Source organism: Coregonus lavaretus (genome assembly GCF_964263955.1).
Source record: "Coregonus lavaretus genome assembly, chromosome: 23".
Classification (NCBI taxonomy): Eukaryota; Metazoa; Chordata; class Actinopteri; order Salmoniformes; family Salmonidae; genus Coregonus; species Coregonus lavaretus.
In genome coordinates, this window is record NC_140010.1 from 26,369,288 (window position 1) to 26,397,162 (window position 27,875).

At 44.0% G+C, this 27,875-nt stretch overlaps 1 protein-coding gene across 1 annotated transcript in view; it reads right to left on the reverse strand.

The window, feature by feature from the left end:
- Positions 1–6,274: 6,274 nt before the first annotated feature.
- The window catches only part of LOC311098647 (solute carrier organic anion transporter family member 5A1-like), a 70,696-nt gene continuing 49,095 nt past the window's right edge, over positions 6,275–27,875 (reverse strand). The window contains exons 5-10 of the mRNA XM_084139180.1: positions 24,847–25,011; positions 21,595–21,793; positions 11,561–11,720; positions 10,376–10,617; positions 10,041–10,105; positions 6,275–9,728 (exon numbers count right to left, since the gene is read on the reverse strand). Of these exons, the coding sequence (XP_083995306.1) occupies positions 9,256–9,728; positions 10,041–10,105; positions 10,376–10,617; positions 11,561–11,720; positions 21,595–21,793; positions 24,847–25,011 (1,304 nt within the window). The 3' untranslated portion in view covers positions 6,275–9,255. The remainder of the gene's footprint in view (positions 9,729–10,040; positions 10,106–10,375; positions 10,618–11,560; positions 11,721–21,594; positions 21,794–24,846; positions 25,012–27,875) is intronic.

Here is a 27,875-nt window from a genome sequence, read left to right on the forward strand (position 1 = left end):
ACAACCTAGTGCGTATCCGTGAGGGAGATGAGTGGAAGACGGCATTTAGTACCACCTCTGGACATTTTGAGTATCTGGTCATGCCATATGGGTTAATGAATGCTCCCTCAGTTTTCCAATCATTTGTGGATGAGATTTTCAGGGACCTGCACGGACAAGGGGTAGTGATGTATATTGATGACATCCTTATATACTCCGCTACACGGGCCGAGCATGTGTCCCTGGTGCGTAAGGTGCTTGGAAGACTGTTGGAGCATGACCTGTATGCTAAGGCAGAGAAATGCCTGTTCTTCCAGGAGTCCATCTCTTTCTTGGGGTACCATATGTCCGCGTCAGGGGTGAGGATGGAGAGTGACCGCATTTCGGCCGTGCGTAATTGGCCGACTCCAACCACGGTAAAGGAGGTGCAGCGATTTTTGGGTTTTGCTAATTACTACCGGAGATTTATCCGGGGCTTTGGTCAGGTAGCAGCTCCCATTACCTCGTTACTGAAGGGGGGGCCGGTGCGTCTGCGGTGGTCAGCGGAGGCGGACAGGGCTTTTAAGTTGTCTGAAAAACCTGTTTACCTCGGCTCCAGTGCTGGTTCATCCGGACCCCTCTTTAGCCTTCACAGTTGAGGTGGACGCGTCCGAGGCTGGAATAGGCGCTGTACTGTCTCAGCGCTCGGGTACGCCACCTAAACTCCGCCCCTGTGCCTTCTTTTCGAAGAAGCTCAGCCCGGCGGAGCGCAACTATGATGTGGGGGACCGGGAGCTGTTGGCTGTGGTCGAAGCTCTGAAAGCGTGGAGACATTGGCTTGAGGGGGCTAAACACCCTTTTCTCATTTTGACTGACCACCGCAATCTGGAGTACATCCGGGCAGCGAGGAGGTTAAACCCTCGCCAGGCAAGGTGGTCCATGTTTCTCACCTGTTTTGTTTTCACCCTTTCTTACAGGCCAGGTTCCCAGAACGCTAAGGCAGATGCTCTGTCTCGACTGTATGACACAGAGGGGAGTTCCGTGGAGCCCACTCCCATACTTCCGGCGTCGTGTCTGGTGGCACCGGTGGTGTGGGAGGTTGACGTGGAGATCGAGCGGGCGTTGCGCAACAAACCCACTCCTCCTCAGTGTCCAGAGGGTCGTGTGTACGTACCGCTTGATGTTCGCGATCGGTTGATCTATTGGGCTCACACGTCACCCTCCTCTGGTCATCCTGGTATCGGTCGGACAGTGCACTGTCTTAGTGAGAAGTACTGGTGGCCCACCTTAGCTAAGGACGTGAGGGTTTATGTTTCCTCCTGCTCGGTGTGCGCCCAGTGTAAGGCTCCTAGACACCTGCCCAGAGGGAAATTGCAACCTCTACCCGTTCCACAACGACCATGGTTCCAACTATCGGTGGACTTCATGACTGATCTTCCCCCCTCACAAGGGAACACCACGATCCTGGTCGTTGTGGATCGGTTTTCTAAGTCCTGCCGCCTCATTCCGCTGCCCGGTCTCCCTATGGCCCTACAAACAGCTGAGGCCCTATTTACACACGTTTTCCGGCACTACGGGGTGCCTGAGGATATAGTGTCTGATCGGGGTTCCCAGTTCACCTCTAGGGTTTGGAGGACGTTCATGGAACGTCTGGGAGTCTCGGTCAGTCTGACCTCAGGATTTCACCCCGAGAGTAACGGGCAGGTGGAGAGAGTAAACCAGGAGGTGGGTAGGTTTCTGAGGTCGTATTGCCAGGACCGGCGGGGGGAGTGGTCGGTTTACCTCCCCTGGGCAGAGATAGCCCAGAACTCCATCCGCCACTCCTCTACTAACCTGTCTCCGTTCCAATGTGTATTAGGTTATCAGCCGGTCCTGGCAGCTTGGCATCAGAGCCAGATCGAGGCTCCTGCGGTGGACGAGTGGTTTCGGCGCTCGCAGGAGACCTGGAACGCTGCCCATGTACGTCTGCAGCGGGCCATCAGGCGGCAAAAGGCGAGCGCCGACCGCCACCGCAGTGAGGCCCCGGTGTATGCACCGGGGGACCGGGTCTGGCTCTCGACCCGAAACCTGCCCCTTCGCCTGCCCTGCCGGAAACTGGGTCGGCGGTTTGTGGGGCCATTCAAAGTCCTGAGGAGATTGAACGAGGTATGTTATAGGTTACAACTTCCTACTAAATATCGTATTAACCCCTCGTTCCATGTGTCTCTCCTCAGGCCGGTGGTAGCTGGTCCACTCCAGGAGTCGGAGATACGGGAGGTTCCTCCACCCCCGCTGGACATCGAGGGGGCACCGGCGTACTCGGTTCGGTCCATATTGGATTCGAGGCGTCGGGTGGGGGGCCTGCAGTATCTCGTGGAGTGGGAGGGGTACGGTCCGGAGGAACGGTACTGGGTTCCTAGGAGGGATATCCTCGATCCATCCATGTTGAGGGATTACCACCACAATCATCCCACTCGCCCCGCGCCGCGTCCTCCTGGCCGTCCCCGAGGCCGGTGTAGACGCACGGCTGGAGCCGCGCGTCAGGGGGGGGTACTGTCACGGATTCTGCCGAGGCTGCCCCTCCTCCTTGCTCGGGCAGGTTTCGTCGTTCGTCGTCACCGGAGTACTAGCTGCTGCCGATCTATGTTATATGTTTCTATGTTCTACCTGTTGTGTCAGATTGTTTCACACCTGTTGCCCATCTTGTGATTACTCCACCCCTATTTAACCCTGTGGCTCCCATTGTGTTCTGTGCGTGTTTGTTGTTTGTTCGCTGATGTCGTTGGTGAGCGGGTTTATTCCTCCCTGCATGGAGGCTTCTTGTTTCTTTACGTGTATTAGTAAAGATACGTTTTTTCATTGAGTTCTGTGTCCTGCGCCTGACTTCAGTCTACCGCATACACTGACATCGTGACACAATGACCCCAAGCATACTTCCAAAGTTGTGGCAAAATGGCAACAAAGTCAAGGTATTGGAGTGGCCATCACAAAGCCTGACATCAATCCTATAGAACATTTGTGGGAAGAACTGAAAAAGAGTGTGCGAGCAAGGAGGCCTAAAAACCTGATTCAGTTACACCAGCTCTGACAGGAGGAATGGGCCAAAATTCACCCAACTTATTGTGGGAAGCTTGTGGAAGGCTACCCGAAACGTTTGACCCAAGTTAAACAATTTAAAGGCAATGCTACCAAATACTAATTGAGTGTATGTAAACTTCTGACCCACTGGGAATGTGATGAAAGAAATAAATGCTGAAATAAATCATTCTCTCTACTAGTATTCTGACATTTCACATTCTTAAAATAAAGTGGTGATCCTAACTGACCTAAGACAGGGAATTTTTACTAGGATTAAATGTCAGGAATTGTAAAAAACTGAGTTTAAATGTATTTGGCTAAGGTGTATGTGAACTTCTGACTTCAACTGTATGTATTGACCAGCAAACCCACTGCAGCCTACCTTACTGGCCGTGCAGTTCACTCTCCATCCCTGCTTTGGACAATTAATAACATGACTCTCGTACTTTGCCCTTTTCCTTTATGGTTGATATTAACGATGAAAAGCGATATTCTCTTTCTCTCTCCTATTGTGTACCGCTGTTAAATACTGTGGCAAGATAAATACTTAAGGAAAGGGAAAATAAGTACTCAGAACTACCAATTATTATAGATAAACATTAAAGCAAATAGTAAACACAGCACTGGACTGAACCCCCTAATTGTCAAACTAATATTCTAATATGTACAACAATATAGACATACATAACTAGAGGAGCTATTGAAATTCAAAACGATGAAACATTTATGTAGCACCGCATTAGATTACAGTACACAAACAAGTGTGTGCAATATATAAGGCTAGTCCACAGACATTCTGAAGTTTGTTTGAGGTCAGTAGGTCACATGACCAAGGAGCAATTTAAATTATAAAGTTTTAAAAATTCACGTAAAGTCGCATGAGATTAAAATGGACAAACAAAAAAGGGTGTGCAATATAGAAGGGTAGTCAGTGGACATTCTGAACCTTGCTGAGTCCAGTAGGTCACATGACCAGAGAGCTATTGAAATTAAAAACAATGAAAAATTAATGTAAAATCACCTGAGATGAAAATGGACGAACAAAAGGGTGTGCAATATATAAGGCTAGTGAGTGGATGTTCTGAAACTAGTTTGAGGGTTGTAGGTCACATGACCAAGGAGCTATTGAAATTTGAAAGTTTGAATAATTCATGTAAATCTTGTGAGATGCAAATGGACAAACAAAAGGGTGTGCAATGTGCAAGCCCACTGAGTGTACATTATGAACCTTGTTTGAGGTATGTGGGTCACATGACCAAGGCGCTATTGAATTAAAAAAATTAAAATAAATAATTTAAAATAGGGCGAGATGTAAATCAGCAAAGAAAGTTTGTGCAATATGTGTCTCTGCCATCGGGTTAGCTAGAACCAGTTTTGAAAGTTTTAGGAGTAATGGTTAAAGACCTATTGAAATTTGATGTGTGACTATGTTGACGGTCCCTAACTGCTGTTGGTGGACGTAAGGAAAACTACAGGCGAATATCTGTCGAATATCCAACCTGAATCTGTCTTTACCTCGGTATAGACAAGGTATGACAACAATCAATGCTTTGGTTTTGTTTACCTGGCCACTGTTTCAAACGCTATATTTTTAGCGTGTGTGGCACAAATCCAATGCAAGACAAAGGTACCTATACTGAAAAAATATATAAACGCAACATCAAATCAAATGTTATTTGTCACATGCGCTGAATACAACAGGTGTAGACCTTACGGTGAAATGCTTACTTACAAGCCCTTAACCAACAATGCAGTTTTAAGAAAAATAACAGTTAAGAAAATGTTTACTAAATAAACAAACGTTTAAAAAAAGTAACACAATAAAATAACGAGGGGGGGCGATGCAAATAGTCTGGGTAGCCATTTGATTAACTGTTCAGCAGTCTTATGGCTTGGGGGTAGAAGCTGTTAAGGAGCCTTTTGGACCTAGACTCCGGTACTGCTTGCCGTGCGGTAGCAGAGAGAACAGTCTAGGACTTGAGTGGCTGGATTTTTAGGGCCTTCCTCCGACACCGCCTGGTATAGAGGTCATGGATGGCAGGAAGCTTGTCCCAGTGATGTACTGGGCCGTACGCACTCTCCTCTGTAGCGCCTTGTGGTTGGATGCCAGGCGGTGATGCAACCAGTCAGGATGCTCTCAATGGTGCAGCTGTATAACTTTTTGAGGATCTGAGGATCCATGCAAAATCTTTTCAGTCTCCTGAGGGGGAATTAGTCTGTCGTGCCCTCTTCACGACTGTCTTGGTGTGTTTGGACCATGATAGTTTGTTGGTGATGTGGACACCAAGGAACTTGAAGCTCTCAACCTGCTCTACTACAGCCCCGTCGAGGTTAATGGGGGAGTGCTCGGCCCTCCTTTTCCTGTATTCCACAATCATCTCCTTTGTCTTCCTCACGTTGAGGGAGAGGTTGTTATCCTGGCACCACACAGTCAGGTCCATAGATTTCAATTGACTGATTTACTTATATGAACTGTAACTCAGTAAAATCTTGAATGTTGCATTTGTTGAATGTTGCATTTATATTTTTGTTCACTGTAGGAAAAATGTATTGTTCATTCAGTATTACATCACAACTCTGCTACCTTGTGGTTTTTCTAGAGTACAGCCGCTTACCTGTCAGGTTCAATGGAAGACAGTCCACAGCGCCACACTGTGTTTACATCCCAAATGGCACCCTGTACCCTATGTCAGTGTTTCCCAACTCCAGTCCTCCAGTACCCCCAACAGTACACATTTTTTGTTGTAGCCCTTGACAAACTCACCTGATTCAACTCACTGAGGGCTTGATGATTAGTTGAATCAGGTGTGCACTTGTCTGGGGCTACAACAAAAATGTGTACTGTTGGGGGTACTCAAGGACTGGAAACACTGCCCTATTTAGTGCACTACTTTTCAAGAGGGCCCATGGGTCAAAAGTAGTGCATTGTGTAGGGCAGGGCTGCCCAACCCTCTTCCTGGAGATCTACTGTCCTGTAGGTTTTCAGTCGAACACTAATTTAGCATATCTGATTCAGCTAGCTAAGGTCTTGTTGAGCAGCTAATAAGTAGAATCAGGTGCGTTAAATTAGGGTGGACTGAAAACCCACAGGAGGGTAGATCTCCAGGAAGAGGGTTGGGCAGCCCTGGTGTTGGGGGTTAGGGTACCATTTGGGACGCAGCCCATGACCAGTTTCGATCATGTTATGTGTTTATTACCTGCTCCAACAAGCACTTCTTTAACTTCTACATCCCATGCTGTTTGTTGCATCAGACAAAAATCACATGATTCAATACACTATTTATTTATTTTTCACAATTTGTATTGACAGATGTCAAGTATCGCAGGCATTTGTAAACAGTGTGTCCACAAACAATATACATTTTCTTTCTTATGATGTCGAACATATAGCAGAGGCATTAACTTGTCATTAAAACACTATCATTTGAATTTAAATAAATATAATACTGATTAAAAAAAAGAACATACAACTCAAATCTACAATCTACCTGAAATAGTCCTTAAGGTAACATCCAGGTCAAATCCTTGTTTTATGCCACATACAACGACTGATAAACAGCACTACACAGGGAGGTAAGAGAGAGAGCTCCTCTCTCCTAGCTCCAGAGGAACAGTAGGTTTAAGGTTGAGAATTCTGCAGCAAACATCCTGGTACTGTAGGTATAGGTTGAAAAGGTCTATTGATGGCTGCAAGTAAACCAAAAATCCTAGAGCCAAATTCTTCACAGTCCACAGTCAGTCTTATCATTGACTTTCATTACTTGAAGTCAAGAGCATTTCAGAATCAGCAACATCTCAACTTCAATCAATTAGTAGGAAAAGTAGGCACTGAGAAACATAATACTGTAGCCTTTCACTAATATATTCAATAACACTAAAGTTAGGAGAATCCTTGTCGCAAAATGTAGCCTAGCTAGAATTGTAATTAATTTGCCCCCGAATACTCTACGTATTGTACTTATTATTTTACAAGAAATTGAATGTTTGACTAAGAGTTATGTGATTTATCTCCATTAATAATAGTGTCTCTTTCATGTAGTCCTGAAAAAGTATTACATGCAGCAATTATGTCTATCAATTCTACTGCCGGATGCATTACACTGTTATTCTAGCTGACAATGTCAGTAAAACATTTTACTATAAAGAGCTATGGTACCTTTCCATATTAACGGCAACATTTTATAATATCTCAAAGGCAATACAAACCATATCTTTTAACGCTATTAACTCTAAACCAACAGCCACATTGTATCATGTAAATAAAAATCATAATGTTTTATTGTAACATACACCGGATAGGTGAAGTGAAATGTGTTGTTTACAGGCTCAGTGCTGTTCCACCTGCCCAAATTCAACATAGATACATAGAAAAACATAATTTTTGCTTCTAATATTGAAGTGCTAAAATGAACAAAATTGTTTGATTTAATTAAGATTAATTTCCTAGTTATTCCGCTTAGGAAACACCACATAGCTTAATTTTAGTCTTTCTACAATATTGCTTACCACATCTGACTAGCAGGTGCCCTCAACCACCCTGTAAAACCAACAGCAATATGTACTTGAATATTGCATGTTACACACATGAACTACTTGTTTCAACGATCTTGTTCCTCTCCAGCTTATGTATCACTAGTCTCAGAGAAGTAGTGCTGATCTAGGATCAGCTCGCCTCTGTCCATGTAATCGTACTGATTACTGAGCTGTGGGAGATTAGGAACTCCCTGCCCGAAACTCGACTTAGCACTGTTTAAGCAATTAGTCTGATGTCCTTTGAATTAATAAAAAGGGGGGAATGGAAAAGGTTACAACTTCACCAAAAGGCAAAACAAACAACCTCAGCAGCCATGATTGATATCACTTTGACAGTTGTTCAGTAGAACATGCTCTATCGTAGACATAGTAAGTAGTTGGACATTATAATAATTATTTAAAGAGTATTGTTTTTTTATTTTTTATGCTTGGCTTGGTTACACAGTACATGGGAGAAGTGGCCCTGCTGCTGGTAAATCCATTAATTTACACAGCCATATCTTTTACAGGTACAGACCTATTAAGCTAATCTAAACTACTAGCCACAGACTCCCAGTCTTCGCTCTAAGGTAAAATCTGGTGACAGAGGCTACTTACTAAACTACTGACTAACTAACTAATGTGAAAGAGTGGTTTGTTTGTGTGGATTAGCTAATCATGGGAAGCACAGCAGAGTCTCTTTGCACCAGCAGCACTGGTCTGGTCTGGTCTGCTCCACCACAGAGCCAGCAGGGGGTCTGGTTGGTTAAAACATTGTATGCGTGCCAAATGGCACCCTATTCCCTATGTAGTGCACTACTTTTGCCCTGGTCATTTAAATTTGGAGTTTTGTCTGAAACAAGCTATGTTAGCGACCGGTAAGCAAAAGATGCCTTCGTTCTGTAAAGCCCATGGCACACGAAGCAACATTGAGGGGGGTCATCATGGGAATTGAGTACCATTTGGGATGAAGCCCAAGTGTGTCTGAAATAGAACTACGGCAAGGGATGTATTTGTGGGCCTGTCTATGAGGTTGCCACACAAAAGAGGTTCCAATTCCAAAAGATCCAGACATATCCTTTCCAAGTCAACCACTCATTATTACACGTAGGTCTGGGGCAATACTGAATGAAATTTCCAGATTGTATGGAAAGGGAAGGCAACGTTCACTGTGTGCCTTTAATACTGCTTGCCATTGTATAATAGGGCAAAAATAAAAATATTTTGCATAGTACAGGATTTAGTTTATGCTCGCTGTCCAAGCTGCTTACCTCAGTCACCTCGTCCTGCTGAGGTCTTAGAATGAACACTAAAACTGAGCAATGAAGGATATTATTCATGTCATTTTCACCTAGCACCATGCAACATCATTATGATCGTTCTCGAGAAGTATCGAAGGTGCACTTTTCCAAAGAGATGATATGCATTCACTCCCATGGTAAAAACTAACTAAAGAGAAAAGCACACAAACATACTAGGTAGAGGGAAGGGGAGATTAGCTAACTGAGGTATCCATCCCAGTGTCTTCCTGTATACATGTTGACCAACCGTTCTCTGTCTGAGTGACGTCTTGTGCCTGTCTGTGTGTGTGTGTGCGCAACGCGAGTGTGTATGTGTGAACGTATACTATACTACTATACAAGTGAGAACCCAGAGTAAGAAAGGCACACATTGCAGAGACTGTGGATGGCAGGGCGGTTGGAGTTGGTTGGTAACCTCACCTAACCCTCAGACGCGGGCAGACACCTGTTCCAGAGAGCGAGCGGAAGGGCGAGGGGCCGGCGGGGTTATTGCTTTCAGGCTCTTCAGGCTGTTCCCCGGGCAGCTCTGGCTGCTGAGGCCCCTGTTGAGGACAGGGATGATGGGAGGTTCGTTGCGTGGTATATTAACGGGACAGGAGCGGGTACGGGCGTGCCCCTTGTGACCCCCGGCGTGGCAGATGAGGTTGCTGACCGTGTCCATGGGCGAGAGGTGTTTCAGCCAGCGCTCCAGACGTTCTTCCTTGTACTTGATGGAGTACCAGGTGAGGAAGATGAAGACGAAGCCAATGAACTTGAGGCTGGCGGCCAGGCCGAAGTAGACGAAGCGGAAGGAAGTGACGTCGTACTCCCAGCAGGAGCCGTGGACGCCACAGTCCTGCTGCCACAGCATACAGGTGGTATCAATCACCGCCCCGAAGTAGATGGGTGTAGGTATGTAGGCTGGGGAGAGAGGAGAGCGAGAGAGACACCGTTATGATGCAGAAGTAGATGGGTGTAGGGTTGTAGGCTGGGGAGAGAGGAGAGACTATTCTAACACAGCATGCATGTGATGTCGGAACCAGTCTTTCCAAATTACATTTCGAACCAGATCTCATTCAGTGTCCCAATGGGACCCTATCCCTATATAGTGCACTACTTTTAACCAGAGCCCTATGGCACTATATAGGGACTAGGGTGCCATTTGGGACATAACCTAAAAAACAACCTCTCAGTATTGAACTCTCTGTATTTCACTGAAGCTGCATCACTCACCAAGGGTCCTGAGGAGAACAAACTGCATCCCGAGTGCAAAGGGTCTCTCCTGCTCTTCTACTGACCTAGAGGAGAGGAGGAAGAAGGGAGGAAATGGTGAAGATAGAGGTGCAAAATTATGATCACTTTTCAAGGATTCCGAGGTTTTCTTGAAATCCCAGAGGATTTCAGGATGTCCTGCTTATTCCATCCTGATTCTAGAAATCGTCCAACCGGGATCACAGAAAGTTACCGTAATTCTGCAACCCGATGAAGAGAACAAGAGAGCTCACAACCACTACCTCACAATCCCTTCGCTAAGTGTGTTTTGTTCAGTGTCTGTTCCGGGTCAATACCTGAGAGTGACGATGATGGCGGAGGGCTGAGCGCAGGCGGTGATGAGTGTGACGATGAAGAGGAAGATGAGGAAGGGAATCAGGGTGCTGCAGGTGCGGTCACACTTCCCCGACACGGCGTAGCCGTTCTCGTTCAGGTAGGTCTTGACGATGACCAGCTGCAGCTGGTTGACTTGGCCGTTAGAGGAGGGGGTGATGACCTGTCTGCTCTGGACACATGCACAGTCAGAGTAGTTCCTGATCTGAGAGAGAGAGCGAGAGAGAGAGCGAGAGAGCGAGAGAGAGGGATCCACAGAACACCAGGCATCATTCTCAGCTCATCTTATTGTACTATGGAAGTGAAATTCTAAGGAGAAACTGTGTGTACCACTAGAAGTGTGTTATTCAAGTACTACCAATGTAGACTGTACAATGTAAATGGATGATTAATGAATGTTTGTTCAATGGTCAGTAAGCTATAACCAGTGGTGTAAAGTACTTAAGTCGTTTTTTGGGGTATCTGTACTTACTATTCATATTTTTGACAACTTTTACTTTTACTTCACTACATACATTACTCCATACATTTTCCCTGACACCCAAAAATACTTAGAATGCTTAGGAGGACAGAAAATGGTCCAATTCACACACTTATCAAGAGGACATCCCTGATCATCCCAACTGCCTCTTATCTGGCAGACTCACTAAACACATTTACTTTGTTTGTAAATGATGTCTGAGTGTTGGAGTGTAAATGTAAAAAAAAAAATACTGCTTTGCTTAATATAAGTAATTAGAACTGATTCATACTTTTACTTTTGATATTTAAGTAAATTTAAAACCAAATACTTTTAGACTTTTACTCAAGTAGTATTTTACTGGGTGACTTCACTTTTACTTGAGTCAATTTCTATTAAGGTATCATTACTTTTACTCAAGTATGACAATTGGGTACTTTCTCCACCACTGGCTATTACTACAAACTAACAATATAGTTTTTCCTGATCAGGTCACTCACATTATGGCCAGGAAGAACTCCTAGCCCTAGCTTTAGGTAACTTTCCCAAAATGCCCAGGTATTCCAGAAATCCTGTTTGGAATATTTCTAGTAACAGAAGGGAATAAGCAGGAAATCTGGGAAAACCTGGGAATTTGGGGAAAGTTACCATAATTTTGCAACCCTACTTTTGTGACTGAGGGACTCACTCCTGTGCTGTCGTTGCCCACACTGCTGCAGCCTGCCAGGCAGGGGTTGAAGTAGGTGATTCCGTCTGAGCCACATACTGGCGCGTACTCATGGATCTTACAGCCACAGTTCACATTACACCCTCCAGTCAGGTTACGATGGGTCATAGTCAGAGTAGGACTGAGAAAAGAGAGGGAGAGAGATTATTTAGAGAGGGGGAGGGAAAGAGACTGGGAAGAGGGAGAGGGAGGGGAAGAGAGACAGGGAAGATGGAGAGGGAGGGAAAGAGACTGGGAAGAGGGAGAGGGAGGGGAAGAGAGACAGGGAAGATGGAGAGGGAGGGAAAGAGACTGGGAAGAGGGAGAGGGAGGGGAAGAGAGACAGGGAAGATGGAGAGGGAGGGAAAGAGACTGGGAAGAGGGAGAGGGAGGGGAAGAGAGACAGGGAAGATGGAGAGGGAAGGAAAGAGACTGGGAAGAGGGAGAGGGAGGGGAAGAGAGACAGGGAAGATGGAGAGGGAGGGAAAGAGACTGGGAAGAGGGAGAGGGAGGGGAAGAGAGACAGGGAAGATGGAGAGGGAGGGAAAGAGACTGGGAAGAGGGAGAGGGAGGGGAAGAGAGACAGGGAAGATGGAGAGGGAAGGAAAGAGACTGGGAAGAGGGAGAGGGAGGGGAAGAGAGACAGGGAAGATGGAGAGGGAGGGAAAGAGACTGGGAAGAGGGAGAGGGAGGGGAAGAGAGACAGGGAAGATGGAGAGGGAGGGAAAGAGACTGGGAAGAGGGAGAGGGAGGGGAAGAGAGACAGGGAAGATGGAGAGGGAAGGGAAGAGAGGGGGATGAAGAGAGCTAAATAACGTAGGACATTTTCCTCTATCACAAAGTAATTATTCAGACTGATTAAACAATGTTAAGAAGTCTATCTTACCATGCTGCTATTCAAAGGTCACATTTACACTGAGATTTGCTGCACCAAAATACTTTGCTCAGAACTGAGAGCAATTACACCAGTTAGGGAAGATACACTACATGAACAAAAGTATGTGGACACCTGCTCGTCAAACATCTCATTCCAAAATCATGGGCATTTATATGGAGTTGGTCCCCCCTTTGCTGCTATAACAGCCTCCACTCTTCTGGGAAGGCTTTCCACTAGATGTTGGAACATTACTGCGGGGACTTGCTTCCATTCAGCCACAAGAGCATTAGTGAGGCACTGCGAGCCAGGCGATTAGGCCTGGCTCGTAGTCTGCGTTCCAATTCATCCCAAAGGTGTTTGATGGGGTTGAGGTCAGGGCTCTGTGCAGGCCAGTCAAGTTCTTCCACACCAATCTCGACAAACCACTTCTGTATGGACCTCGCTTTGTGCACGGCGGCATTGCCATGCGGAAACAGGAAAGGGCCTTCCCCAAACTGTTACCACAAAGTTGGAAGCACAGAATCATCTAGAATGTCATTCTATGCTGTAGCGTTAAGATTTCCCTTCACTGGAACTAAGAGGCCTAGCCCGAACCATGAAAAACAGCCCCAGAAACATTATTCCTCCTCCACCAAACTTTACAGTTGGCACTATGCATTGGGGCAGGTAGCGTTCTCCTGGCATCTGCCAAACCCAGATTTATCCGTCGGACTGCCATAGGACTGTCCCCGACAAAAAAAATCTTGGTCGACCGAAAGTAATCTGTTCTTTTATTTGTATTTTTGCATAACAACCTATGTGTTTTAATAAAATCAACTATATGCATTGAGCTTGTCTGATGCTTTAAGCTTACTGTTTGATGAAATAAGACAGACACATATGACTCAAGAGGGAGCCAGAGATCTAGATAACCAGAAGAAAAAAAACTGACCCAACCATCCTCCTCCTGCTCCTGCTGGCAATTTTGGAGATTCTGCCATTTCTCTCCTGAAGTTGTCGGTAATAGGCTACACAAGGAGTCTGCAACTTTTCATGTGGAATGCCAATTTAATCTTACCATTTCTACCAATCTCTGTGCCAGTTATGGTTTTCATATGCACAGCTAGAAAGATGTGTAGGCATCGAGTAATTGTCTCTGGCCCCCTCACTCACCAGTTCTACAGCAGTCTCACAACTCAATCGCTGGTTGAAAACTGTTTTCTGCCCCTCCCAAAATATAGAATTTGTAGATAATTGGCCCTCTTTCTGGGACTCACCCACAAACAGGAACAAGCCTGGCCTGCTGAGGAGTGACGGACTCCATCCTAGCTGGAGGGGTGCTCTCATCTTATCTACCAACATAGACAGGGCACTAGTTTACTCCAATTAGGGAAAGGGTGGTGGGGTTGGAAAGTAATAAAGGGGAATATATATTTTTTAAAAGGATATGTAAGTGTATGTGTGTATATATGTATATGTATGTGTGTATATATATATATATATATATATATAAAACATGGGGGATTGGAAGTGATGCAGACAATTACATTGATGGAAGTTACAATCTATCTGCAATATTAAGCTGATCTACCAAAAAAAGATTAAAAAAAGAAGAAAAAAACAGACAGGGCTCTAACTCCTCTACCTCCACAATGAGATAGGGTGCAGGCCAGGCAGCAGGCTGTTAGCCAGCCTGCCAGATTAGTGGAGTCTGCCACTAGCACAGTCAGTGTAGTCAGCTCAGCTATCCCCATTGAGACCGTGTCTGTGCCTCGATCTAGGTTGAGAAAAACTAAACATGGCAGTGTTTGCCTTAGCAATCTCACTGGAATAAAGACTTCCTCCATTCCTGTCATTATTGAAAGAGATTGTGATATCTCACATCTCAAAATAGGGCTACTTAATGTTAGAGCCCTCACTTCCAAGGCAGTTATGGTCAATGAACTAATCACTGATCATAATCTTGATGTGATTGACCTGACTGAAACATGGCTTAAGCCTGATTAATTTACTGTGTTAAATGAGGCCTCTCCTCCTGGTTAAACTAGTGACCATATCCCCCGCAAAGACGGAGGTGTTGCTAACATTTACGGTAGCAAATGTCAATTCACCCCCCCCCCCAAAAAATGACTGCGTTTTCGTCTTTTGAGCTTCTAGTCATGAAATCTATGCAGCCTACTTTTTATAGCTACTGTTTACAGGCCTCCAGGGCCGTATACAGAGCTCCTCACTGAGTTCCCTGAATTCCTATCGGACCTTGTAGTCATGGCAGATAATATTCTCATTTTTGGTGACTTTAATATTCACATGGAAAAGTCCACAGACCCACTCCAAAAGGCTTTCGGAGGCATCATCGACTCAGTGGGTTTTGTCCAACATGTCTCCGGACCTACTCATTGCCACAGTCACACCCTGGATCTAGTTTTTCCTCATAACACTGGACTATCGGACCACCATCTTATTCCTTTTGCAATTGCAACAAATAATATGCTCAGACCCCAACCAAGGACCATCAAAAGCTGTGCTATAAATTCTCAGACAACCCAAAGATTCCTAGAGGCCCTTCCAGACTCCCTCCACCTACTCAAGGACGTCGGAGTACAAAAATCAGTTAACGACCAAACTGAGGATCTAAATTTAACCTTGCGTAATACCCTAGATGCAGTCGCACCCCTAAAAACAAAAAACATTCGTCACAAGAAACTAGCTCCCTGGTATACAGAAAATACCCGAGCCCTGAAGCAAGCCTCCAGAAAATTGGAACGGAAATGGGGCTCCACCAAACTGGAAGTCTTCCTACTAACCAATTTGTAAGTCGCTCTGGATAAGAGTGTCTGCTAAATGATGTAAATGTAAATGTAGCTTGGAAAGAAAGTACAGAGCAATATCGAAGAGCCCTCACTGCTGCTCGATCATCCTATTTTTCCAACCTAATTGAGGAGAATAAGAACAATCAACAATCCAAAATGTCTATTTCATACTGTCGCAAAGCTAACTAAAAAGCAGCATTCCCCAAGAGAGGATGCTTTCACTTCAGCAGTGATGAATTCATGAACGTCTTTGACGAAAAGATCATGATCAATAGAAAGCAAATTACGGAATCTGTGTATTTCGCCAAAGCTCAGCTGTCCTGAGTCGGCACAAAACTGCCAGGACCTAGGATCAATGGAGACACTCAAGTTTTTTAAATCCTATCTCTCTTGACACATTCATGAACATAGTCATGGACTCTAAACCGTCAAGCTGCATACTGGACCCTATTCCAACTAAACTACTGAAAGAGCTACTTTCTGTGCTTGGCCCTCCTATGTTGAACATAATACATGGCTCCCTATCCACTGGATGTGTCCCAAACTCACTAAAAGTGGCAGTAATAAAGCCTCTCTTGAAAAAGCCAAACCTTGACTCAGAAAATGTAAAAAACTAAATCGGCCTATATCGAATCTCCATTCCTCTCAAAAATCTTAGAAAAAGCTGTTGTGCAGCAACTCACTGCCTTCCTGAAGACAACTAATGTATACAAAACGCTTCAGTCTGGTTTTAGACCCCATCATAGCACTGAGACTGCACTCGTGAAGGTGGTAAATTACTTTTTAATGGCGTCAGACCAAGGCTCTGCATCTGTCCTCGTGCTCCTAGACCTGGTGCTTTTGACACCATCGATCACCACATTATTTTGGAGAGATTGGAAACCTTAATTGGTCTACACAAACAAGTTCTTGCCTAGTTTAGATCTTATCTGTCGGAAAGATATCAGTTCATAGCCGGGCATTTAGAGGTGTGAATTTAAGTATGCTCCCTCTAATTCTCTCACTCTCCATCTCTCTCTCCCATCCCGGAGGACCTGAGCCCTAGGACCATGCCACAGGACTACTTGGCCTGATGACTCCTTGCTGTCCCCAGTCCACCTGGTCATGCTGCTGCTCCAGTTTCCACTCTTCTGCCTGCGGCTATGGAACCCTGACCTGTTCACCGGACGCGCTACCTTGTCCCAGACCTGTAGTTTTCAACTCTCTCTCTCTACCGCACCTGCTATTTCAACCTCTAAATGCCCGGCTTTGAAAAGCCAAGTGACATTTACTCCTGATGTACTGACCTGTTGCAACCTCTACAACCACTGTGATTATTATTTGACCCTGCTGGTCATCTATGAACGTTTGAACATCTTGGAGAAAAATGTCCATGTCCAATGGCCATGTACTGTTATAATCTCCACTCGGCACAGCCAGAAGGGGACTGGCCACCCCTGAGAGCCTGGTTCCTCTCTAGGTTTCTTCCTAGGTTTCTGCCTTTCTAGGGAGTTTTTCCTAGCCACCGTGCTTCTACATCTGCATTGCTTGCCGTTTGGGGTTTTAGGCTGGGTTTCTGTATAGCACTTTGTGACATCTGCTGATGTAAAAAGGGCTTTATAAATAAAATCTGATTGATTTAATTTGATTGATTTAAAGTTTTCATATCTCAAATCCCATCATTGTCATGTGGTTAATCAAAATTCTATCCAAATCTAAATGAAAATGAAACAAACCTAAAAAGTAACTTCTATTGCCATTGCCAACTATGTAAAAAATATCCTACATAAAGCAAACAAATAAAGACATTGCAACCTGCAGGTAGAAAATATCCTGATAAAAAAAGAATATCCTATAAATCACATTGGCCACGCATGGCCTGTCTGCAACGAACTTGCAACATTGTATCAACTATTAACTGGGTCCAGCCCAAAGTTTGAGCTAGCGAACTTGCAACATGGTATAAAATATTCTGGGCCCTCAGAGTTTCCAGCGCCAGTGAGCTCAGGACAGACACAACTGTAGTCTATTTGCACCAAGAGATAAGAAGCAGTGCTTGACTTGGGCAGGAATTCACTGGAGCTAAGTCCCGGCAACTCAAATGTTCTACTGCTTGAGCTCCTGTTCCTCTTATAGAATATTAGCTCAAAAGTATTGTGGAGCTCCTGTACCTAAATATAAACAGTGCCAGTACCCAGAATGAGTACCGGAACCTATTTCAGTCCAAGTCGAGCACTGATAAGAAGTAATCAGGTAGGCCTATTTTATGACGTTTCCACTGATTCAGAGCATGACATTTTCCCCTTTCACGCTGAGTGGTTATCGAAAGGGAGAGAGCTGGAAAGATTTTTCAAATAGCCTACATTGAGGAACTATTGTCATTGTCAATGGATGTAAAAACAGACTGTTTGCTTGCTGTTTGAGGTGAAGAAAACATTACTTTGAGAAGCTCCACAGGTCATTAGCGGTGGTACGTTAAGCCAATCAGATGCCCAAATGGGCACATTTATATGCCTACATTTGCGCGCAGGCCAGGTAGCCTATAGGCCTATGTACTTCTATGCGTAATCAGGTGCGAGTCCTTACTCGACATTGACAGGAGCCCTCCAAACAAAAGACAATGACTAAATTGAATTGACAAAACTTGTAAATGGAATGAAATAAACCCAAACTTGTTTCTCGCAAGTGTAGCATAGGTTGTGCGCTCTGCAAACAATGTGTCCACTCCGACAATGAGAACGGTAAGACTGGAATAATAATATATTGAATGCATTAACCCTCCTGTTATGTTGTGGGTCAATTTGACCCGTTTCCACTTTTGCGTTGTCTAAAATACTAGTTAACCACTCTTTTTCGCCATGAAATTACATGACTTTTCCTCATTTAGGGTCATGAACCTAACTGCAAAATGTGGACACACTGATGTGTTGTGGAATGTCTGTGTACATTTTGTATACAAACATGATGTTGTGGGTCATTTTGACCCGGAGGCTTTCATGTGTATATATATTTGCACAGGTGCAAAACAAAAAAGTGTCTTTGATTTATTTTGTTTTGACTGGTCCTGGTTGCACTTTTAGAATTGTGTTTGGGTTAAAAAGGGCTTTCCCAAGCTTCTCCTCAGTGTGAGAGCAGCAGGTCCCTGACACAGACACTCAAAAATGAGCTCCAAAAGATTTTCAATCAATGAAGTCTTATCACAAATTCTGGACTGTGACAGTGAAAAAGAAGAAGAGGTTTCAGAGACAGAGGATATTTCAGAGATAGAGGACAATGCTGTTGATGATCCAGATTTTGTCTTCATTGAAGAGGATTCAGAGGAGGAGTCTGCCGTACCATCCCCTACATCAGATGAGAGACAGAGCATGCAACAAGCATCATCAAGAGAAGAGAAGACATGGAAGTCTAAAGATGGTCATATTGAATGGTCACCGTCACCACAACGAGGTCAAGGTAGACTCTCAGCTTCCAATGTAATAAAAATGGTTCCAGGACCTACACGATTTGCTGTCACTCGAGTCCATGACATACAATCAGCTTTTGAGCTCTTTTTACCCCAAGCAATAGAGAAGATTGTTCTGGACATGACCAACTTGGAGGGGAGCCGTGTGTTTCAAGAGAACTGGAAGCCACTGGATCGGATTGACTTGCATGCATACATTGGATTGCTCATATTAGCTGGAGTCTATCGGTCAAACGGAGAAGCAACGGCCAGCCTGTGGAATGAAGAGAATGGAAGGCCAATATTTCGGGCAACAATGTCTCTACAAGAATTCCACATAATTTCTCGGGTGATTCGCTTTGATAACCGTGATACCAGACCGGGTCGACGTGAAAGAGACAAACTAGCTGCAATCAGAGATGTATGGGATAAATGGGTGGAAATTCTACCGTTACTGTACAATCCCAGTCCTCATGTTACAGTTGATGAACGCCTTGTTCCATTCAGAGGACGTTGTCCCTTCAGACAGTATATGCCAAACAAGCCTGCAAAATGTGGCATCAAAATATGGGCAGCATGTGATGCTACATCAAGCTATGCATGGAATATGCAAGTTTACACTGGGAAGCCACCCGGCGGAGTGCCTGAGAAAAACCAGGGGATGCGGGTGGTGCTGGACATGAGTGAAGGGCTGCAAGGTCATAACATCACGTGTGACAACTTCTTCACATCCTACCGCCTTGGTGTTGAACTACAGAAGAGAAAGCTGACCATGGTTGGAACAATCAGAAAAAACAAACCTGAACTTCCCAGTGAGCTTCTGAAAATGCAGGGCAGAACTGTGCATTCCTCTAAATTTGCTTTCTCTGAAAATGCAACTGTAGTTTCATACTGCCCAAAGAAGAACAAGAATGTTCTTGTAATGAGCACAATGCACAAAGATGCATCGCTGAGTGCAAGAGAGGACATCAAGCCACAAATAATACTGGACTACAATTCCACCAAAGGAGGAGTTGACAATTTGGATAAAGTCACAGCAACATATAGTTGTCAGCGCATGACTGCCCGCTGGCCTTTGGTGATTTTCTACAACATTGTGGATGTGTCTGCTTACAATGCCTATGTCCTGTGGACTGAAATCAACCAGCAATGGAATGGTGGCAAATTGTACCGACGCCGGCTTTTCCTAGAGGAGCTCGGCAAAGCTCTCATCACTCCCAAGATCCAGAGGAGAGTCCGGCCTCCTCGGTCGACAGCAGCTGCATCTGCCGTCCAGAAAATTCAAGCTGGACCATCAACACATGCCTCCAATCAACCAGAAATGGATCCAGTGGATACAGGCAGTGGCAAGAAACGGAAAAGATGCCAGCTCTGCCCCCCTCGACAAGACAGTAAAACAAGCACCACTTGTGTAGAATGCAATAAATACATCTGCAGAAAGCACACACACACATTGTGTTCAACATGTAGAGAGAAAGACTGAAGGGATAATATGGACCAATAGGGGGGGAAAAAACCTACTTGGGGAAACTGAAAAATCTTGTTTGTGAGAAAGGAAATATGTTTAACAAATAGTTCTTAAATATTGTTTAAAAAAAATAAAAAGTATTGTATTTCTTCTTTCTGAAATGTCTGATAAGACAAAATAAGTTGTTTCTGTTTTTACTTAATTCTTTGACTGTCTTGAGTGTGTTTAAACTGTGCGGGTCAATTTGACCCGTAACATAATGGATGTCATTTTTTTCCAGCAAAGCACAAGGGTTAACAGAAATGACCATATTCGAAGATAAATATACAACGCAGAGGACTAGAGGTCAAGAGGGAATTAACGATCAATGGAAATAGTTGTTTTTCAGTTCAACATCTGTTTAGAATCTGTGTAGGGGTTCCAACCAGGGACTCATAGCTACATGTGGCAAGTTCTCATTGGTCGAAATTGTCTATACATTGAGCCTGAAACAGAATACTTGGGGGTTGGGCCATTGGCCCAATTTTATTGCAAGGAATTCTAATTGGTCAGCCACATGCTAGGCTTGAGGCTATAAACCACATCCTGTCTCTTTGTTCAGTGGAGAAACATTGAGGACAGGGAAGAATGAACATCTACCATCCAGAATAACAACTATGATTTGTTCTCTTTGAATAAATATATTTTTCTCCCCCTGATTTGCTTTGGGGTCTGTGTTATTGAAGATTAACATCAACTGCTAACAATGGTCACCTCCTCTTCTCATCATCACTGGGAAAAACACACACACATACTGCTGAGTGTACAAACTAAAATTCCTCACATTGTTTAATTCTTTGATATGGGGTTTTTGGAGGCTGGAATGTTTGCAGAGAAAGAATTCACTGAATTTTGGGGGAGCTGAGAGAAAGAGGACAAGATCGACAGGGGATTGCATGAGGAAAAAAAGTTCAGATTGAAAGAGAGGGGTACTAGGCCTCCCGAGTGGCGCAGCGGTCTAAGGCACTGCATAGCAGTGCTTGAGGCGTCAATACAGACCCGGGTTCGATCCCAGGCTGTGTCGCAGCCGGCCGCGACCGGTAGACCCATGAGGCGGCGCACAATTGGCTCAGCGTCGTCCGGGTTAGGTTTTGCCGGCCGGGATGTCAATGTCCCATCGCGCTTGCACGCTGACTTCGGTCGCCAGTTGTACAGTGTTTCCTCCGACGCATTGGTGCGGCTGGCTTCCGGGTTAAGCGAGCAGTGTGTCAAGAAGCAGTGCGGCTTGGCAGGGTCGTGTTTCAGAGGACACATGGCTCTCGACCTTTGCCTCTCCCGAGTCCATACGGGAGTTGTAGCGATGAGACAAGACTGTAACTACCAATTGGATACCACAAAATTGGGGAGAAAACGGGTAAATAATAATTAGAATAAAAACGAAGAGAGGGGTACTGAGTGAAGGAAGGAAGGTGTGGTTCTTACCCGGTGGTGTATGGTATGTTGATGCCTCCCAGGTTGATGCTCTCACAGCCCACTATGAACAGAGTAGAGAAGCAGAGCAGAGACACCCCACTACAGATCATGGCCAGCTTGGCTGACTCTCTGGCTCCCAGCTTCAGCTTCTTAATGATGTAGCCCCCCAGGACTATACCCACCCCAGCACTGGGCACGATGATCACACCTGGGACAGGAGAGAGAGAGAGAGAGAGAGAGAGAGAGAGAGAGAGAGAGAGAGAGAGAGAGAGAGAGAGAGAGAGAGAGAGAGAGAGAGAGAGAGAGAGAGAGAGAGAGAGAGAGAGAGAGAGAGAGAGAGAGAGAGAGAGAGAGAGAGAGAGAGAGAGAGAGAGAGAGAGACAATGGTGCGGTCTCTAGAACGATTAGATCACAGCAATCTGTTTCACATCTAGACGCATGTTATTCTACAACATAATTTAATTTTGGCCTTCTGTTCACTTTCAAACACACCATCCTAACAGAAAGAGCAGAGTAGAAGCTCCTTTTTAGGGGAGTGGTGAGGAAGCTAAGATGGCTAGCTGTACAACTAATATTCAGTGATGGAGTGAAGGCCCAGCCAGCAGCCATGAATGATACAAACACTCTTCCTTAAAATAACGGGGGCACCTGGGACATGGTCAAGTAGTGAGTAGTAAATGTTAAACTCACGGTGGCCCCACTGACGTGGAGTAATCTTAAAGATACAGACCCCTTCAGGCTGTCATGGAAATATCCCTGACTAAGGAGCATTTGAGGGCAAGGGCTCTAACTGACCTCTGTGGTGAAGCTGGAGACAACAGACCTGTGTTCCAAACTATGCGCTTCAGAGGGGTGTTAGGTGTGTATTTACCTGTGTATATACACTACACTGAACAAAAATATAAACACAACATGTAAAGTGTTGGTCCCATGTTTCATAAGCGGAAATAAAAGATCCCAGAAATGTTCCATACGCACAAAAAGCTTATTTCTCTCAAATGTTGTGCACAAATTTGTTTATATCCCTGTTAGTGAGCATTTCTCCTTTGCCAAGATAGTCCATCCACCTGACAGGTGTGGCATATCAAGAATCTGATTAATCAGCATGATCACTACACAGGTGCATCTTGTGCTGGGGACAAGAAAAGGCCACTCTAAAATGTGCAGTTTTGTCACACAACACAATGCCCAGTATGAAAATGTATGCACTCACTAACTGTAAGTCGCTCTGGATAAGAGCGTCTGATAAATGACTAAAATGTAAAAATGTAAATGTCTCAAGTTTTGAGGGAGCAGGAATGTCCACCAGAGTTGTTGGCAGATAATTTTATGTTCATTTGTCTACCATAAGCTGCCTCCAACGTTATTTTAGAGAATTTGGCAGTACGTCCAACCGGCCTCACAAACGCAGACCACGTGTATTGCGTCATGTGGGCGAGCAGTTTGCTGATGCCAACGTTGTGAACAGAGTGCCACATGGTGGCGGTGGGGTTATGGTATTGGCAGGCATAAACTATGGACAACGAACACAATTGCATTTTATCGATGGCAATTTGAATGCACAAAAATACAGTGAAGAGATCCTGAGGCCCATTGTGAGGCCCATTTTTTTTAAAGGTATCTGTGACCAACAGATTCATATCTGTATTCCCAGTCATGTGAAATCCATAGATTAGGGCCTAATGAATTTATTTCAATTGACTGATTTCCTCATATGAACTGTAACTCAGTAAAATCAATGAAATTGATTGCGCTTATATATATTTTTCAGTATAGATGTGTGTTTACTAGGGCTGTCAAACGATTAAAAAAAACTGTGGCTAAGTTCACAAGTCTCTCGTTCACCATAAGGGCCTTATTGTAGCTGGCATTTGTGACTGAGGACTTATAAAAGTGTACTTCAAACAATGTACATTTGTGATTGCTAGGCATACAAATATGATTATTTATTGATAGCTTTGAAACAAGGTCTAGATTGTGAACGACTCTTGGCGGAATGCTCTCGGCTCGATTCGTTCTCGAGTTTGAGTGTGTTTGTTTTAGCTCTACAAAGCAGTGTTCATCGATAACATTCAATAATCAATTAATGCAGTCAATCTTGCACCACGCGATCAATCATCAGTTCTAAACGTATTTTTCTTGGTCGACATGTTCAAACTACTGCATTCCATGCCTCAGTAGGCTATTAAGCATAAACGCGATTTCATGTTCTTTTTTAGTAGGGGAGTTAGGCTACATGCAGCTATTTACATGATCGACATGTTTGTAGAAACTTTGTTGTAGGTTGTAATAGTATTGCGAACATAAACACGACACTAATCTCTTATGGACAGATGAAACGGCGAGAATCTGTCAAGGCACGTAGAATTATGTGAACACGAGCAGCAGTAGTTCCTGGTTTGGGGTTTTCGTCATTGATTATTTGGATGAATTAAGGTTGGGCGAAGGCGGTGTTTACACTGGTGCGGTGATTTTCAAGCCCATGTGTGGAGAATAAACGAATTCCACAGCCACAAAGTCAAAATTGGCTATATCGTAGAAATACATGAAAACAAAAATGTCCTTTTTGGCCATGATAAACATGGGTGAAATTAGCGGAAGAGAGGAACTTGGCTAGAAGTTTCCGTTTGCGAGGGAGGAGAATTCTCTTCCTTCCTTTGCACAAAGGTAATAACAATTGTTAATGGGATTCCCCCCCGAAGTAAAACAGAAAATGACAAACTTTCGCGTGAGAATTTTACTTCTGGGTAACCGAGATTAGCACGACAAAAACAGGCAGTCTAGAGATTTAATGTTCTTCTTAGCAGCTGATTTACACAGACAGGCAGACAACTCTGTATTCGCAGCCACGGCCAAAAACAACGTTTTACAAAAATCTATTGTGTTGCTGTGATTAATCACAAATTCAGAATTTGCTCAAATTGAGCTGTAATTTAATATTTTTTTTATATAAAAAGCATTATGAGAATATTGATGTCTTGATTTTGTCCAAAGTAATGGTTAGAAAAATCTGGTAAATTGATAAAGCACTTCCTTTAACCTGAATGTCAACTTGTTTTAACATCACATTGTTGTTTTTAGCTGTATAGATTTATCTAGGATGTTTTCAGTGTATTTTTAATGCTTTCAATGTACGTTCAAAATACACTACAATACAAAGTGCACTAAAATTACAAAAAGTTAAAAGTTAACTCGATGTGTGTTTACATGTGTAGATACTAGGAGTGTGTTTACATGTGTAGATACTAGGAGTGTATTTACCTGTGTAGATACTAGCGCTGGACGCTGGGATGCCGAACTGCGACTCAATGAACTTGGGTATGAAGGTGATGAAGGCGGTGACGATGGCGCTCTCTGCAGTGTAGGACAGGCTCACAAACAGGAAGGTGACATTACTCAGGATCCTCACTGCAGCCTTAGGCAGCTCTACACAGGGACAGGGAGGGAGGGAGAGACAGAGAGGGTGAGAGAAAGAAAGAGAAGGAAGGAGAGAGAGAGGGAGAGAGAAATACAGATGTAGGGAGACAACACAGCACGTTAGCAAAATGAGCATCACAGACAGACAGAGACACAGGGAAGGCTGACAGACCATTTACAGTTGAAGTCGGAAGTTTACATACACCTTAGCCAAATACATTTTCACAATTCCTGACATTTAATCCTAATACAAATTCTCTGTTTTAGGTCAGTTAGGATCACCACTTTATTTTAAGAATGTGAAATGTCAGAATAATAGTAGAGAGAATGATTTATTTCAGCTTTTATTTATTTCATCACATTCCCAGTGGGTCAGAAGTTTACATACACTCAATTAGTATTTGGTAGCATTGCCTTTACATTGTTTAACTTAGGTGAAACATTTCAGGTAGCCTTCCACAAGCTTCCCACAATAAGTTGGGTGAATTTTGGCCCATTCCTCCTGACAGAGCTGGTGTAACTGAGTCAGGTTTGTAGGCCTCCTTGCTCGCAAACGCTTTTTCAGTTCTGCCCACACATTTTCTATAGGATTGAGGTCAGGGCTTTGTGATGGCCACTCCAATACCTTGACTTTGTTGTCCTTAAGCCATTTTGCCACAACTTTGGAAGTATGCTTGGGGACATTGTCCATTTGGAAGACCCATTTGCGACAAAGCTTTAACTTCCTGACTGATGTCTTGAGATGTTGCCTCAATATATCTGCATAATTTTCCTTCCTCATGATGCCATCTATTTTGTGAAGTGCACCAGTCCCTCCTGCAGCAAAGCACCCCCACAGCATGATGTTGCCACCCCCGTGCTTCACGAACTTTATCCCCATGTGCAGTTGCAAACCGTAGTCTGTCTTTTTTATGGCGGTTTTGGAGCATTGGCTTCTTCCTTGCTGAGCAGCCTTTCAGGTTTTGTCGATATAGGACTCGTTTTACTGTGGATATAGATACTTTTGTACCTGTTTCCTCCAGCATCTTCACAAGGTCCTTTGCTGTTGTTCTGGGATTGATTTGCACTTTTCGCACCAAAGTACGTTCATCTCTAGGAGACAGAACGCGTCTTCTTCCTGAGCGGTATGACAGCTGCGTGGTCCCATGATGTTTATACTTGCGTATTATTGTTTGTACAGATGAATGTGGTACCTTCAGGCGTTTGGAAATTGCTCCCAAGGATGAACCATACTTGTGGAGGTCTACCATTTTTTAAAATGAGGTCTTGGCTGATTTCTTTTGATTTTCCCATGATGTCAAGCAAAGAGGCACTGAGTTTGAAGGTAGGCCTTGAAATACATCCACAGGTACACCTCCAATTGACTCAAATTATGTCAATTAGCCTATCAGAAGCTTCTAAAGCCATGACATAATTTTCTGGAATTTTCAAAGCTGTTTAAAGGCACAGTCAACGTAGTGTATGTAAACTCCTGACCCACTGGAATTGTGATACAGTGAATTATAAAAGTTAAATAATCTGTCTGTAAACAATTGTTGGAAAAATTACTTGCGTCATGCAAAATGTCCTAACCGACTTGCCAAAACTATAGGTTTGTTAACAAGAAATTTGTTGTTGAAAAACAAGTTTTAATGACTCCATCCTAAGTGTATGTAAACTTCCGACTTCAACTGTATATTATAGTGCTATGCAAGGGTACATCTGCTCACCAGGAACACATAAAGGATTATGTACAATGTACAGTAATTCACTTCACATTCCTATTCAGATTATCCATTACCTTAATAGGAACAATCTTTTCTCTGCCCATAATTAGTATGAAACCTCATTACAGTAGTACCGTATAGTCGTGGTCAAAAGATTTGAGAATGACACAAGTATTGGTCTTCACAAAGTTCGCTGCTTCAGTGTTATGAGATATTTTTGTCAGATGTTACTATGGTATACTCAGCAGTCCAATCCCTGTACCTTTTGCAGAATATCAGTCTGTCCCTGATGTTTTTCCTGGAGAGAAGTGGCATCTTTGCTGCCCTTCTTGACACCAGGCCATCCTCCAAAAGTCTTCGCCTCACTGTACGTGCAGATGCACTCACACCTGCCTGCTGCCATTCCTGAGCAAGCTCTGCACTGGTGGTGCCCCGATCCCGCAGCTGAATCAACTTTAGGAGACGGTCCTGGCGCTTGCCTGACTTTCTTGGGCGCCCTGACGCCTTCTTCACAACAATTGAACCTCTCTCTTTGAAGTTCTTGATGATCTGATAAATGGTTGATTTAGGTGCAATTTTACTAGCAGCAATATCCTTGCCTGTGAAGCCCTTTTTGTGCAAAGCAATGATGACGGCACGTGTTTCCTTGCAGGTAACCATGGTTAACAGAGGAAGAACAATGATTTCAAGCACCACCCTCCTTTTAAAGCTTCCAGTCTGTTATTCTAACTCAATCAGCATGACAGAGTGATCTCCAGCCTTGTCCTCGTCAACACTCTCACCTGTGTTAACGAGAGAATCACTGACATGATGGCAGCTGGTCCTTTTGTGGCAGGGCTGAAATGCAGTGGAAATGTTTTTTTGGGGGATTAAGTTCATTTTCATGGCAAATTCACATGACATTCTGGAGTATATGCAAATTGCCATCATCAAAACTGAGGCAGCAGACTTTGTGAAAATGTGTATGTGTGTCATTCTCAAAACTTTTGACCACGACTGTATATTTCACCTTAGTAAACTTTATTAGAACATAAAATGAGGCAATGGGCTGTTATTACATTGTAATTAATTTGTTTTAGTGCAAAAGCAGTTCAGAAAATAGAAAATAGATGCGACAATTGCCTGCTACAGTGAGTTTCCAATGAACTGTCTTGTGTAGATAAAAAC